Genomic DNA, 14910 nt, shown 5'->3' on the forward strand with positions numbered 1-14910 from the left:
ATACTTATATCCATAAAAAATAACTTCTGCCAAAGGTAGCAAACCAACTAGCAAATAGAATTCATTATTAAAGAACCCTGAGAGCCTCTTAATGAGTTTGACAAGGTAGCAGAGCTACATGCATACCCTAATCCAGGGCTTCCAACCTGAGCACTATCAACATTTGGGGCAGGATAATGCTTTGATGTGGGGGGCTGCCCTGTGCATTGCAGGATGTTTATTTAACAGCTTTCCTGGACTCTACTCCTTAGATGCCAATAGCATCCCCATCTCCTTCCCCACCCCAGCTGTGATGACCAAAAATGTCTCTAGGCATTTCCAAATGTCTCCTGGGGGGACAGTCAGCCCCAGCTGAGAAATCAGTGCCTTAAACAGAGATACTTATCTAGACCATTAGGGAGGATGGTTCTCTTGAACCGAAATCTCAAGGCCATGCATAGTGCAGCATGAGGTAAGAGAAGAAGAAACCAGCCTATCCAGGCCTGATAAATGTTGAATAAACTCCAGCAATCAATGATAAGACATGTAAAAGCCAGGGCTCCCTATATCTCATTAAGGATGTTTTTCTGGCCATTCTTTATCTGAAAATTTATGGTGTTGTGCCTTATGTCTTTACTATAATCAAAGAAATAACTAAAGAATGAACAGAGAATGGCATCCTTAAACCATTAATATAAATGAGTCAAAGAGATGTCCTAAAAGGAATAGGATTCAGAAATATTCTACAACAGTAATGGATAAATGAGAACAAATTGTATCCAAAGAATTCAAAACACAAAATTTACTAAACAAGGCATCCATATATGTCTCACTTCCTTTATGATCTATTCACTGTGAAGCTTCCTTATTCTGTTAATTCACAATAACAAAAATCTCTTAGGAGTCCTTACCCTTATGAACCATTACCAATTTAGACCACAGTGCTAATAGCTAACATGTAACAACCTTTGGAGGGTAGTTCTAAACTGGTAACTATGGGCAAAAATTAAGCACCAAAGGAAAACAAAGAAAGAAGAAAAGACTAATTACAAAAAAGGAAATGTGGAAAAGGACTTGCATAGCACACGGTGCTCTTCTACGGTCTAAAGAACATTTGTTTTATCTACCAAAAATTTAACTTCAGAGAATCTATCACACAACTCTACCTGGAAATGGGGTTAAAAAATCTTAACTCCCACTAACCTAAGTGTCTAAGCAAGGATGCCCTCACAGTGTGAATCCAATTATACCAGTCGCCTTTGGAAATGTATCCATAATCCCCTGTTACAATCTCATCCTTTGTAAATGACCAAAAGACTTCTTTTATTCACCTTTAAACACTGTTGCTAAAAGTAAAACTTTCCACGGAAAGTGATAAAAAGAACTGAAAATCAGAGCTTAGAATGAAAAGATACCTTTAACCACAAGTACATAATATCTACCATGAAATGTTAAAATCTAGAACTTACCCCAATGGCAGAAATCAGAAGAAACCACAAAGAGATTACTAGGATCCGCTAGATATTTACTGAAGAGTTTTCCGAATTCCTGTTCTTTTGACTCACTCAGAGCTCCAACCAATACAGGAATAATGGTAAACTCATCCTTATGGCTTAAAGAAAACAGAAAAAAAAAAAAAAAAGTCATTTAAGAAATATAAGAATAAAAATAGTTTTCCAATGTGTTGGCACTAAAAAGTGGAACATTTATTAATAGTGGAATGGATAATATACATAATATTGCTGAATTCTTAAAATCTATAAATTAATGTTTAAAGAAAGCCATTTAAAAATATGAGGTACAGAATACTAAAAATATCTATTTAAATTACAGAAATGTACAATACTTCTTTAGGTAAACAAAGCTATTTTACTACTAATAATATCTTCGAATATAAAAAGAAGCCCATCAAACCATCACCAAGTCAAGTCTTCTCAATTACCCATAAAAACTACAGTCATCTCTGCCCAATGCTTCTGTAATTTTAAAAGAGTATTAAATTCTTCCTCACTTATTTTAATTCTATCCGATTATAAATACCACCATTTCTGGCACTTGTTCTATAAACCTGCCAAGTGAGACCTACAAAACTTATCTTGGCTCCCGTAAGATTCACCAAATGCACCTTACTCCTATACTAATAAACAGATACAGGACAGTCTGAAGATACAACTCAAATTTCACTGGCATCTAGGGTGGACATAGAATTCAAGGAAATAGATATTAATTTCTAGCAACAAGAAAAAGACACCACGCCCATCCACAATGTTAATGGCATATCCACAAGTCCCTTTTTCACTCTATAGACTGAAAGATTTATGGAAAAGGAACAGAGCAGATTAATTAAGAATAACTGTGACGGGCTACAGAAACAGACCTTTTAAATTTTTCATTGTAGTGAAATTTTGTTTACATATATTCAATATTATTTATATTCTAAAGGATCCCAGATTTGGAATTTTAGAAGCATGAATCATGTTTGTCTGACTTGTTCTAAACAGGACTTTTTAAAAAATCATTGTAATAAATGCTTTTTAATATAATCCGGCACTTAATTGATGTTGGACAAACAGAATTCATAAAAGGGTCTGTAAAAATACTAGGTTTAAGTATTACCAAAATAAATGTTAGCTCAGCTTCATAAAGCTAAATTCAGGGCACCCAAGCGCCTCCCCCAAAAAGGCCCCCTTACCCTTGTCAATTGCGAAATAAACAGATCATACAGATCTCCAATCCCTCTGCAATGCAGGGGCTTCTTGGGCAGAATCTGCATCTATGGAGTAAGAAAAAAAGAGGAAGCTGGCAGAGGAAGCTGCCATGGGATATCTCTTTCTCTGATTCTTACCACTTTGCTTAACAACTGCATGAACGAATAGGGGCTCTTCAGTAAGTTAAGAGTGATTATCATATGAAAGAAAAGAATTTGAGCGCTAGTAAAAATTCAAGAAGATTGTTATGAATTGTTCAAACTTCAAGTACTACCTACATAAATAAATACACTAAGATCATTAAAGAGTCTGCAAGTAATTATGACACAGTAGGGAAGCAGTTATATAGAGTATAAAAAACAAGAAGTCAGAAGAAATGGACTCAAGTACTATCTCTATCATATACAAATAAATGTTGAGAGCATAGGTAAGTTACCAACCTAAAAATTTATATTATTTGTAAAATGATCATAATTACAATACCCTTCTCATAAAACTGTTATGAAGTAAGGAATACTACAAGAAAAGTACTTTGTCAACAATAGTTGCTTCACTCTGAGCAAACACGTCTCCTCTCTGTAACAGCCACCAAACTATTCAATTAACCTGTCTGAACTATCTACACAGAGGTAAAAGTCTAATACTACTTAGAAATCTAAGCTCTGAATCAAGATTCATCCATCCACCTCTTTGTTATTTCTCTTTTTAAAAAATTGCTTGTTGTTCTCTATCCCCACAAAGCATGACTTAGAGAAAAGAGCATTTGGCTTTGAAATGTAATATTCCTAGATTTTAGAATCCAAGTTGTGAAGTTGGACTTCCCTAGTGAAGGAGTATAAAATCTCGCCCTCAAATAACAATTATAAAAACTGGATAAAGCTGTCAAAAAAAACCAACCATTTGTGCTCTGGAAATCAACCAAGGGCGAATAACACAGTGAGAAGAGTTTATTCATGAAAAATAAACTGATTTCTTGGGAAGAACAGTGGAAGTCTGGCATCTTACCAGGAACTGACTCTATCTCCCTTCCCTGCTCCACCAACATTATGGTGAAAGCAAGGTGAGATTGCCTGTGAAAACCAGCAGCTTCACCGCTGAAGGAAGCTGGCTTTGATTTGGAGTAGAGAGCAGAATACCCACACCCAGCAGGAAACAGAAAATCCTGCAGCTTTTGTTGCCTGAAATTACCATATCATTTGGGGCAAGCCACAAACCTGAGGACTACCTAGAAATCTAACAGGGAGGTCTGGGAAAGGAGAGACCCATATAGGGACTGAATAAATGCATATATTCTGAAGAGATGCCCTGATGGTGACCTGGCTGAACAGGAGGCAGCACATGTGTGCAGGGGAGGTCCATAAGGCCCTAAGCTCTCACCAAATGCCAGGTAATTGGGAGGATGAGAGCAAGCACAAGGGTAAGTGGAGACCTGAGAGACACCAAGCTCTTACACATCCCTGGCTGACTGGAAACCTCCACACATGCACAGGGAGACCAGAGAAGATCCAACAGAAAGCAAAGGAGGCAAACTTGAAAATTTCATATGTGCTCCCCAAAACATACACAATCCAGCAGCAGAGGGTGAAAGGTATACAGGCTCAACATGTTTAAGCACAACCTCCAAACAAACAGTAGCTAAGCACTAAGCAGTGCAGATACAGGGGTGAACTCTAGAAAGCCAGGGTAAAAAATATAAATAAGAATTTTTTAAAAGCTAAGGAGATACATCAGTAGCCAAATACTGTGAGAGAGACAAATTCCACACAGAGTCCACGAAAGTTACTTTTAAAAAAATTAACGGGGGCTTCCCTGGTGGCGCAGTGGTTGAGAGTCCACCTGCCAATGCAGGGGACACGGGTTCGTGCCCCGGTCCGGGAAGATCCCACATGCCGCGGAGCGGCTGGGCCCGTGAGCCATGGCCTCTGAGCCTGTGCGTCCGGAGCCTGTGCTCTGCAACGGGAGAGGCCACAACAGTGAGAGGCCCTCGTACCGCAAAAAAAAAAAAAAAAAAAAAAAAGGTACAAATGAACTTATTTACAAAACAGAAACAGACTCACAGACTTAGAGAACAAACTTATGATTACCAGGGGGGAAGGGTAGAGGGGAGGGATAGTTAGGCAGTTTGGAACTGACACTACACACTGCTATATTTAAAATGGATAACCAACAAGGACCTACTGTATAGCACAGGGAACTCTGCTCAATATTATGTAACAACCTAAATGGGAAAAGTATTTGAAAAAGAATAGATACATGTATATGTATAACTGAATCACTCTGCTGTACACCTGAAACTATCACAACATTGTTAATTGACTATAATATAAAATAAAAAGTTAAAAAAAAAAGAATAAAGTTGCTATAATATACTATTGGACTGGCTAAAAGGTTCGTTCCGGTTTTTCTGTAAGATCTTATGGACAAACAAACTTTTTGGCCAACCCAGAATGTAAAAAGTCCAGTTTCAAGAAAAAAATTGTGAGCCAAAGAAAAAGGAACCTGTGACCCACTCTTGGGCGTAGGGTGGGGGTGGGAGCGGAAGTAGAAGCTGTATCCAAATGGGACCAGTTATTAGATTTAGCAGACAAAGATTTTAAAAGTTATTAAAAATATGTTCAAAGAAATAAAGGAAACTATGCTTAATATATACAATATCAAACATACGAGGATGCACACAATGGGAATCCCAGAAAAGTTACAGTAAAAGTATTAGAAAAAAATAATGGCTGAAAACTTTCCAAATTGCATGAAAAACATTAATCTTCAGATAAAAAAAAACTAAACAACCCAAAGTAGGTAAGTATAAAGAGATTCCCAACCTAGGTACACCATAATGAAACTGATGAAAATCAAAGACAAAGAGAAAATCTTGAAAGCAGCAAAAAGAAAATGACTCATTACTTACAGGATAGACTTTTCAACAAATGGTACTGGGATAATTGAATATCCATAGGAAAAAAGTGAACTCAGACCTTTACCTCATACCATACACAAACTGGTTAATAGCCACAACTATAATCTAAAACCGTAACACATCTAGAACTGGGTTCAGCAAACATCTTTTGAAATGGGCCATACTGTAGGTTTTCTGGGCCATACAATATCTGTAGAAACTACTCAACTGTCACTGTAAAGAGAAAGCAGCCACAGTCATTAGGTAAATGAATGGGTGTGACTATGTTCCGATAAAACATTACAATAACAAGCTGTGGGCCAGATATGGTCTGCAGAACACATTCAAGAAGAGAAAATCTATGTGGCCCTGGATTCAAAAGCAGAATCCATACAAGAAAAAAAAAAAAGATAAAAATTCATCAAGAATGTTTGCTCTTCAACAGACACCATTAAGAAAACAGACAAGCCATACAATGGGAGGAAATCTTTGCATATCATATATATGAATAAAAAAACCTGTGTCCAGAATATATAAAATCTTGTAACTCAGTAAAAAGATAAATTATCAAATTAAAACTAGGGCAAAATATATGAATAGGCATTTGACAAAAGAAGATACACGAATGACTAATAATCATATGAAAACTTGCTCAACTTCGTAAGTCACTGGAGAGATGCAAATTAACACCACAGTGAGGTTACACTACACATCTATCAGAATGGTTGTAATAAAAAGACTGACAATAACAGGTACTGGCCAGAATGTGGAGAAACAGAACCCTCATGCATTGTTCCTGGAATATAAAACAGTGTCATCACTTTGAAAAACAGTTTGGCAGTTTCTAAAAGAGTTAAAACACAGACTTATCATATGACTCAGCAATTCCATTTCCAAGTAACTATTCAAGAGAAATGAAAACATATGTTCACATAAAGACTTGTACAAGAATGTTTATATCATTATTCCTAATAGCCAAAAATGAAAATGATCCAAATGTCCATTAACTGGTGAATGGTTAAACAAAATGTGGCATATTCATACAATGGAATAACTACTTGGCAATAAAAAGAATGAACCATGGGTACATACCGCAACATGGATGAATCTCAAAAACAGTATGCTAAGTGAAAAAGGACAGACACAAAAGACTATATTTTGTATGATTCCATTTATTTAAAATTTCCAAAAACTACAAATCTATAGAGAAAGAAAGAAGGTAAATGGTTGCCTAAGGTTGAGAATGGGAGCAAGAACTGCCCTCAAATGGACACAAGGTTTCTTTTTTGGGTGATAAAAATGTTGTTTTAAAACTAGATTGTGAGATGTCTGCACAAATCTATAAATTTATCAGAAATCAGTGAGCTATAAACTTATGTGCATGAATTTTACAAGATATCACTCATATTTCAAACTTCAATAAAACTGTTAAAAAAAGAAGAAGAAGAAAGAAAGAAAATCCATCTTTGCCACTTGCAAACTGTGCTACTTGCACCAGGTTACTTAACCTACCCTAAGGCTCAACTGTCATCAGTAAAAACAGAGTTAATAAAATGTACCTTGCAAAACTCTTGTGAGCACTTTAGTAATGTAGATGAAAGTTTTATCCCTTTTTCTGTCCTATACTTTAAACTGTGCTGCAGAAAATTACTATATCCAAGATATCGTGTAACAAATGATAATTGAAATCCCAGAACCAATAGTGAAGCACTCTTTAAAAACAAACAATATGGGCATCCGTGGTGGTGCAGTGGTTAAGAATCTGCCTGCCAACTACTGAGCCCACGTGCCTCAACCACTGAAACCAACATGTCTTAACCACTGAAACCCACGCACCTAGAGCCTGTGCCCCGCAACAACAGAGAACTAGAGAAGGCTCGCGCACAGCAACGAAGACCCAATGCAGCCATAAATAAATAAAAATTTTAAAAAACCAAACAAACAATATTGGGACTTCCCTGGTGGTCCAGTGGCTAAGACTCTGCACTCCCAACGCAGGGTGCCTGGGTTCGATCGCTGGTCAGGCAACTAGATCCCACATGCCACAACTAAAAGGTCCCGCGTGCCGCAACTAAGATCCCACGTGCTGGAACAAAGATCCCACATGCCGCAACTAAGACCCAGCGCAGCCAAATAAATAAATAAACAAATATTTTTTAAAAAACAATATCACCGTATCACCAATGCTCTTAATGGTACAGACCACAAAAAGTCTAAATTCTAATGTAAAAATTCTAATATAAAAATGTGAATTTGTAGCTAACATAGTTCTACAGTTAATGCTACAGTTAATAACACTATTGAATATTCGAAACTTGCTAAGAGTAGATCTTAAAAGTCCTCATCAGAAGGAAAAAATGTGAACTCTAATATGAATATTCTAAGTGATAAGAAAACAATTTAAATGACAGTGTTTTTACTTAATTAGTGATATATAAGTAACTGAAATCTTAAAATTGATGACATTTTAAACTAGATGAGATACTGTATACAAATAGTTATTTGCTTATTCTTTCTATGGCATTAATCTGAATATTTCTCCCCTGAACAACACTGATGAACATGAGAAATTTCTTTTCTATACAAGTTCCAACTTCCCAAAGATTTTAGAAGCAGTCCAGAGCTACTCAGGTGTGAATTTAAAAAAAAAATCATACGTACTTCCCTGGTGGCACAGTGGTTAAGACTCCGTGTTCCCAATACAGGGGGCCCGGGTTTGATCCTTGGTTGGGGAACTAGATCCCACATACATGCTGCAACTAAGAGTCTGCATGCCACAACTAAGGAGCTGGCAAGCCACAACTAAGGAGCCCGCCTGCCGCAACTAAGACCCAGTGCAACCAAATAAATAAATAACTAAGCCAGTCAGAAGAAAAAGTATTCTTATCCCTAAGGTGCTGAGGCTGTTGCCACAATAATATCACTATATAATTTACCCTCCTCTCCTCTTTTAGACAGAAAATATTCATAGGGAAAAAAGAGGACAAAACATATGTAAATATAAAAAAATCTTTACTCTGATAAAAATAAAATACATCCCAATCTTCTCAAATGTCTTATGCTACCTCTTGCTCATCCTTTTCATGGTCATACAAACTAAAATTATTCCATTACGACCAACAGAGAATTTGTATTTATTATTCCAGAGATTCTCCATGTTCTATCTATAATTCTAAAAAATGCTCTCTTCCGGATACAGGTAATACTCAAAACGAAACTTCTATGTTCATGAAAAAGGGAAACTGGGGAAGGGAAAGAAAAGGGAAAAGGGAGAAGGTAAACTAGCTGTCAATGACAACTAAAATTACCATTAAGTCATTATAAACCTTTACTGTTGGATCAGGTAGGTGAATCTAATGAGATTATCAAAACTAATTTCAAAGGTTTTATCTTTCTGAATTTCCATTCCAGTAGGAATACTGATTAGAAAGGTTTTACAAGAGCAGGCATATTTCAGGTACCAGAGAATCGTACTAAACTCTGTTTTGGAAACTCAACCCTTTGAAGCAAGAGTCCTATGATAAATTGGCCCAAGTCTGCTGTCAGAATTATAGAGACATTCTAGTATTTTGAGAGAAACAAGTCAACATTTATTTCCATGCCCTATGCTCTCCTAAAATTACACCCGGGTTTACACCTAAAACTTAACAGCTTTACCATCTCTGATAATTGTACACTCTTAGGCCTTAAACTTATCTTAAAATTATCTTACTCTACCACATAGAAATATTTACCAAGTTTTGCTCATTCTAACCTTCAAATGTCTCCCATAATCTGCTCAGTCTGCTACCCTATCCACCACTACGTTAGTTCAAAGCCCCCGTGATTTCTAAACTATTTCTACCAACCTCTTCCAATTCTAATCCACCCTTCACAGTACCATCAGGCCATCAAAGAGTAATACTCTTATAGTCAAGTTCTAATCATCTCCCTCTTTTGCTGAGGTACTTTTACTAGCTCTAAACCAATCATGGAATGAAATACAAATATCTTAAAATGACATTCAATGCCCTTCATAATCCTGTCCCAACCTACTTTCCAACTTTCTAATCTTGGCCCTCTTACTCTACACCTCTACAAAGTTACCTATTCAAATGTGTCTAGTCCCACGTTGGTATCATATATGTGTGAAAAGTCAGATAAGGTATAAGATAACAGGAAGTGGTAGGACCAATATCCAACTAAAAACATTCATATCTGTGAAAAAACTTTTTCTAACTATGCAGGCCAAAAAACATCTACAGACAGACCTCAGTTACTAGCTCAGCCTTCTGTAACTCCTGCAAGCTAAGTCGAATAATTTTCTGTTCTTAAAATAAGCCCTGGGCTTTCTTACTCCTATACTTTGTATTTACAGTACTCCCTTTCCCTCAAAAAATTCTGCCCCATTCTGTGAAAATTATAGCCATCCTCAAAGTCCACTCAAATATCACCTTCTCACAAAGCCTTCTACGCTCCCCTAACTCAGTTATCACCTACATCCCCCCTTTTCTGTTCCTATAAACTCTTCAATCGTACTTATTACATTTTGAATTATATTACATTTATTTATATAGTTATCTCTCCTACTAGACTATATGCTGAGGAAACACAAAATATTTACTTATTTTGTATCACCTGTCATTCCTTGCACAATTAGGCAACTCTACTAATACCGGAAAAATTCAGATTAACCAAAATTTTAAAATTTTGAGAGTAAATGTCACCTTAAAAACAAAAACCAGGGCTTCCCTGGTGGCGCAGTGGTTGAGAGTCCGCCTGCTGATGCAGGGGACACGGGTTCGTGCCCTGGTCCGGGAAGATCCCACATGCCGCAGGGTGGCTGGGCCCATGAGCCATGGCCACTGAGCATACGCGTGTCTGGAGCCTGTGCTCCACAACGGGAGAGGCCACAACAGTGAGAGGCCCGAGTACCGCAAAAAAAAAATTAAATCTTTACATCAATAACTAGTAAAACTGAAGGCAGAGGAATTACGATTATGGGCCAAAATGAGTTTTGTTTACTAGCCTACTTAATTACTCCCCATGAATAAAATACATTATTCTTAATCTGTGATTAACAGCAACATTGGAAAAGGAGTCTCTTGTGTATTCCTGAGAAGGTGACAAATGTAAAGGAAATCCTTTTTCCAACCCAAAATAACAAGTTTTAAATAATAAAATCAGGAACTTCCCTGGTGGTCCAGTGGTTAAGAATCTGCCTTCCAATGCAGGGGAAGCGGGTTTGATCCCTGGTTGGGGAACTAAGATCCTACATGCTGCAGGGCAACTAAACCTGAGGGCCGCACTACTGAGCCCATGTGCTCTGGAGCCTGTGCGCCACATCTAGAGAAGAACCCGCACGCCACTACTAAGACCCAATACAGCCAAATAAATAAATATTTTAATATAAATAAAATAAAGTCAGAGCTATAAACTGCCAAAAAGTCCTTCTGAGACAAGGAAAATGATATAGGTCATAAACTCATATCAACATAAAAGAAAGGAAGCACATTAGAGAGGGATAAAAGAATGTAAAATAACATCTTTCGTTTATTTTATTTTTCTTATTCTTAGTTGATCCAACAGATAACAATTGTTCAAAATAATTATAGCAATAATGTGTTTGGTAATTATAGCTTATGAATGATAACAATGTTATAAGGGACAGGAAGGAGAAATCTGTTATAAGATACTTGCACTACATGAATCAGTACAGTGTTACTTGAAAGTACAATTGCATCAGTTGCAAATGTATGTTGCAAACTTTAAAGCAACCACTAAACAAAGTAAAAAGAAGTATAATCAATATACAAAGAGAGGAAAGAAAATGAATTCATATTAAATGCTCAATTAAAACCTGAGCAAGAAGAAAAAGAGGGGAAGTCAAAAAAGAAATAAAGAACAAGGGCAATGGACAGAAAATGGTAACAAATATAACAGATATTAATCCAAGTATATCAATAATCTCTTAATAGGTAAATGGATACACTGTGATACACCCATAAAATGGACTATTATTCAACATAAAGAAAAATAAGCTACCAAGCCATAAAAAGACATGAAGGAATCTTGAAAATATATTACTAAGTTAAAGAAGCCAACCTGAAAAGGCCACATACTGCATGATTCCAACTACATGATATTCTAGAAACTATATGACTATGAAGACAGTAAGAAGATCAGCAGTTACCAGGGGTTGGATGGAGGTAGAGAGGGGAGAGAAGACGAATAGGTAAAGCACAGGGGATTTTTAGGGCAGTAAAACTATTTTACAGGGTACTATAATGGTAGATACATGACATGAGGCACTTCGCAAAACCCATAAACTATATAACACAAAGAGTGAACCCTAATTAAACTATGAACTTCAGTTAATAATCATGTATCAATATTGGTTCATCAATTATCACAAATGTATTATACTAGTATAAGATGTTACAAATAGAAAAAATGTTCAGTTAATAGTAATTAATACCATACAAGGGATCTGACATTCTCACTCAGGGAACTCAAAAATATAATTAATACAAATAAACACAAGAATTAGGTTTAACAATCTGGATTAAACTATACAAAATCAAGATTTTCTAGATATATATAATGGTATAAGTACTAAGTTACCAAATCCTAACCATGGTGAATTTCTAAGATTGGCTAGAACCTGAAACATAAGATGAAACAGATTTAAATACATGGTACTGTGCTTTCAAGTTGCCCATGTTCCAAAATATTAGTAACAAAAAGCATTATATGGCTAACAAGATAATAATGATATTTTTACAGTGAACATGAACTTTTTTTTTTTTTTTTTTTTTTTTGTGGTACGCAGGCCTCCCACTGCCGTGGCCTCTCCCGCTGCGGAGCACAGGCTCTGGACGCGGAGGCCCAGCGTCCATGACTCACCGGCCCAGCCGCTCCACGGCATGTGGGACCCTCCCGGACCGGGGCACGAATCCACGTCCCCTGCATCTGCAGGTGGACTCTCAACCACTGCGCCACCAGGGAAGCCCCAACATGAACATTTTTATAGGGCCATATTTCTCAAACACTTTGAAAGTTACTAAAGAACTCTATTTACTTTGCACATTTTTCTGAACAAAAAAGAAAAGCACTGAAATTAGGGCAAAGGAATTGTTCTATATCCTGACAGTGGTGAATATTTACAACTCTGCATTTATCAATATTCACAGACTTCTATGCCATAAAGAGCACATTTTACAGTATGTAAATTACCCCAGAAATCAATTAAAAATTTAAACTGTAAATAGAGTAAATGGGAATGATATAGAGAAAGGAATAAAAGGGGCAAAAGATAACTGAACAGAGTAAAATGCAAAGAAAAAGAAGAGGTGGGATCATGTTGTTAATTTTAAGAGTGAACAGTTTTTTTCAAGACAGATGATCTCTACATATCCGAACTTAACTCTCTCAAATGTAATTATATGCAATATTAAAAACTATGAATTTCTGGACTTCCCTGGTGGCGCAGTGGTTGAGAGTCCGCCTGCCGATGCAGGGGACATGGGTTCGTGCTCCGGTCTGGGAAGATCTCACATGCCGCAGAGCGGCTGGGCCCGTGAGCCATGGCCGCTGAGCCTGCGCGTCCGGAGCCTGTGCTCCGCAACGGGAGAGGCCACGACAGTGAGAGGCCCGCGTACCGCAAAAAAACAAACAAACAAACAAAAAAAACTATGAATTTCAATCGTAAAGATAATATATGGAAAAAAAGGATCAGAATAAAATACTTAAGATATCATCTCCTATTTACATGTTTTAATTTTCACAAAAACATGTGTATGTATAAATCTTATACATATATTGTATATACACAAACATATATGCATACATATACGTTAGCACATCTATAATAATTTTTACTGTCAGTAAACACTGGTTGAGGAGAAGCAAAGCGGCTTTCACTGCTCATTTTGTACTTCTTGATGTTGTTTACACTTTTAAACCATGTACATCCATTTTTTAAATGTCAACAGAATTAACTGAACAAGGGGATTATGGGTCACTTTATGTTTTCTCCTCTATAACCTCTAATAAATATCATTTTTAAATCTGTTTAAAATAAGAAAATTATAAATAATAGATATTTAATTGTTAAACCTGTTTTTATAGTAGTGAAAAATGAGGGAAAAGTTTTAAAATTAAATGATCAATTGAAGTATTACAGAGACATATACTAGAAAGTCCTATGTATATCCAATAAAAAGGAGTTTAAAAAATGACATAGAAATAGGTTCATGATATGAAAAGCAGTTAATAAAAAAAAACTGATCTCATTTTTGGAAAAAATATTTAATAAAAGTATTAAAAATAGATTGTTATTAATTTATTCAACAATTAATTATTGAGATCCTTTTGTGTACCAGGTACTGAGATGGGTACAGAAGACACAGGGTAGACTAGCTGCCCTGGAGTAGGGAATACGTTAGGGAAGTACCAGAGAAGGGAGATAAAGAGCTATTTAACTGCAGTGCTACTGTGGTAGGTTGTCTACAAATATAATCACCAAAATTCCTCCCACTTCTGAATGCTCATGCCACCCCTCCCATTAGGTATAGAGCCAATTTCTCCTTCCCTTTGAACCTAGCCTTCCAACTTACTTTGCCAAGTAGAATGCAACATAAGTGATACTGTGCCAGTTCCAAGCCTAAATATTAAGAAGCCTATAAGTTTCTACTTGTTTTCTTGTTACCCTGAACTGCCATGTACTTCAGGATAGTCCAGCAGTAAAGGGAAACCATGTGTAAGAGACAGGCCCTGAAGCAAGAGTAACAACAAGTGGAGATAGCACCAAGATGAGAACTAAGGTGCCCAGCAGACAACCTGCATCATAGCCCCAAACAGAAAGTGAGAGCACCTTGGAACATCTAGCCTAAGTCAACCTGTCTCAACTGGCAGCAGATAAAACAGAGATGACTGGTTGCCACTCATCCCTGACCAAATTTCTAGCCCAAAGAATCATAAGCAAAAAAAGAAAAAGGTACTTTTTAAGGTGATATGCCATGCTGCAATAGATAACTGAGACCAAAACATAGTACCTGGAAAGTTTATTACTGTAAGAGAAACCTAAAAAATGTAATATTGGCTTTGTGGACACAGAGATAGGTGGAAGTTGAAAGGGCAACAAGGAGCCTGGAAACTGGATGAGCAGTAAGGACACTGCTATAGGAGGCTAGAAATAGGGTTATCCATATTATTTACTGGGAGAACAATTAGCATAACATAACTTAGAAGATTAAAAATACACTTAAAGATTAAAAATAGCTAAGAAGATTTCCAGACAAAATATTCAAAGTGTCAATGGCTTCTTTACAGCCAAGTATGAGTAGGTAC

The 14910-nt window shown here is 36.6% G+C and overlaps 1 protein-coding gene across 3 annotated transcripts in view; it reads right to left on the reverse strand.

The window, feature by feature from the left end:
- MEMO1 (mediator of cell motility 1) overlaps window positions 1–14910 on the reverse strand; it is a 129812-nt gene that overhangs the window by 18498 nt on the left and 96404 nt on the right. For all 3 annotated transcript variants that reach the window (XR_004352757.1, XM_032652603.1, XM_032652604.1), the window contains one exon: window positions 1449–1591. Coding sequence is in view for 2 of the 3 variants with exons in the window: in XM_032652603.1 (XP_032508494.1) it covers window positions 1449–1591 (143 nt within the window). In the remaining variant the exon portion in view is untranslated. The remainder of the gene's footprint in view (window positions 1–1448; window positions 1592–14910) is intronic.

This window comes from Phocoena sinus, chromosome 13, assembly GCF_008692025.1.
Source record: "Phocoena sinus isolate mPhoSin1 chromosome 13, mPhoSin1.pri, whole genome shotgun sequence".
Classification (NCBI taxonomy): Eukaryota; Metazoa; Chordata; class Mammalia; order Artiodactyla; family Phocoenidae; genus Phocoena; species Phocoena sinus.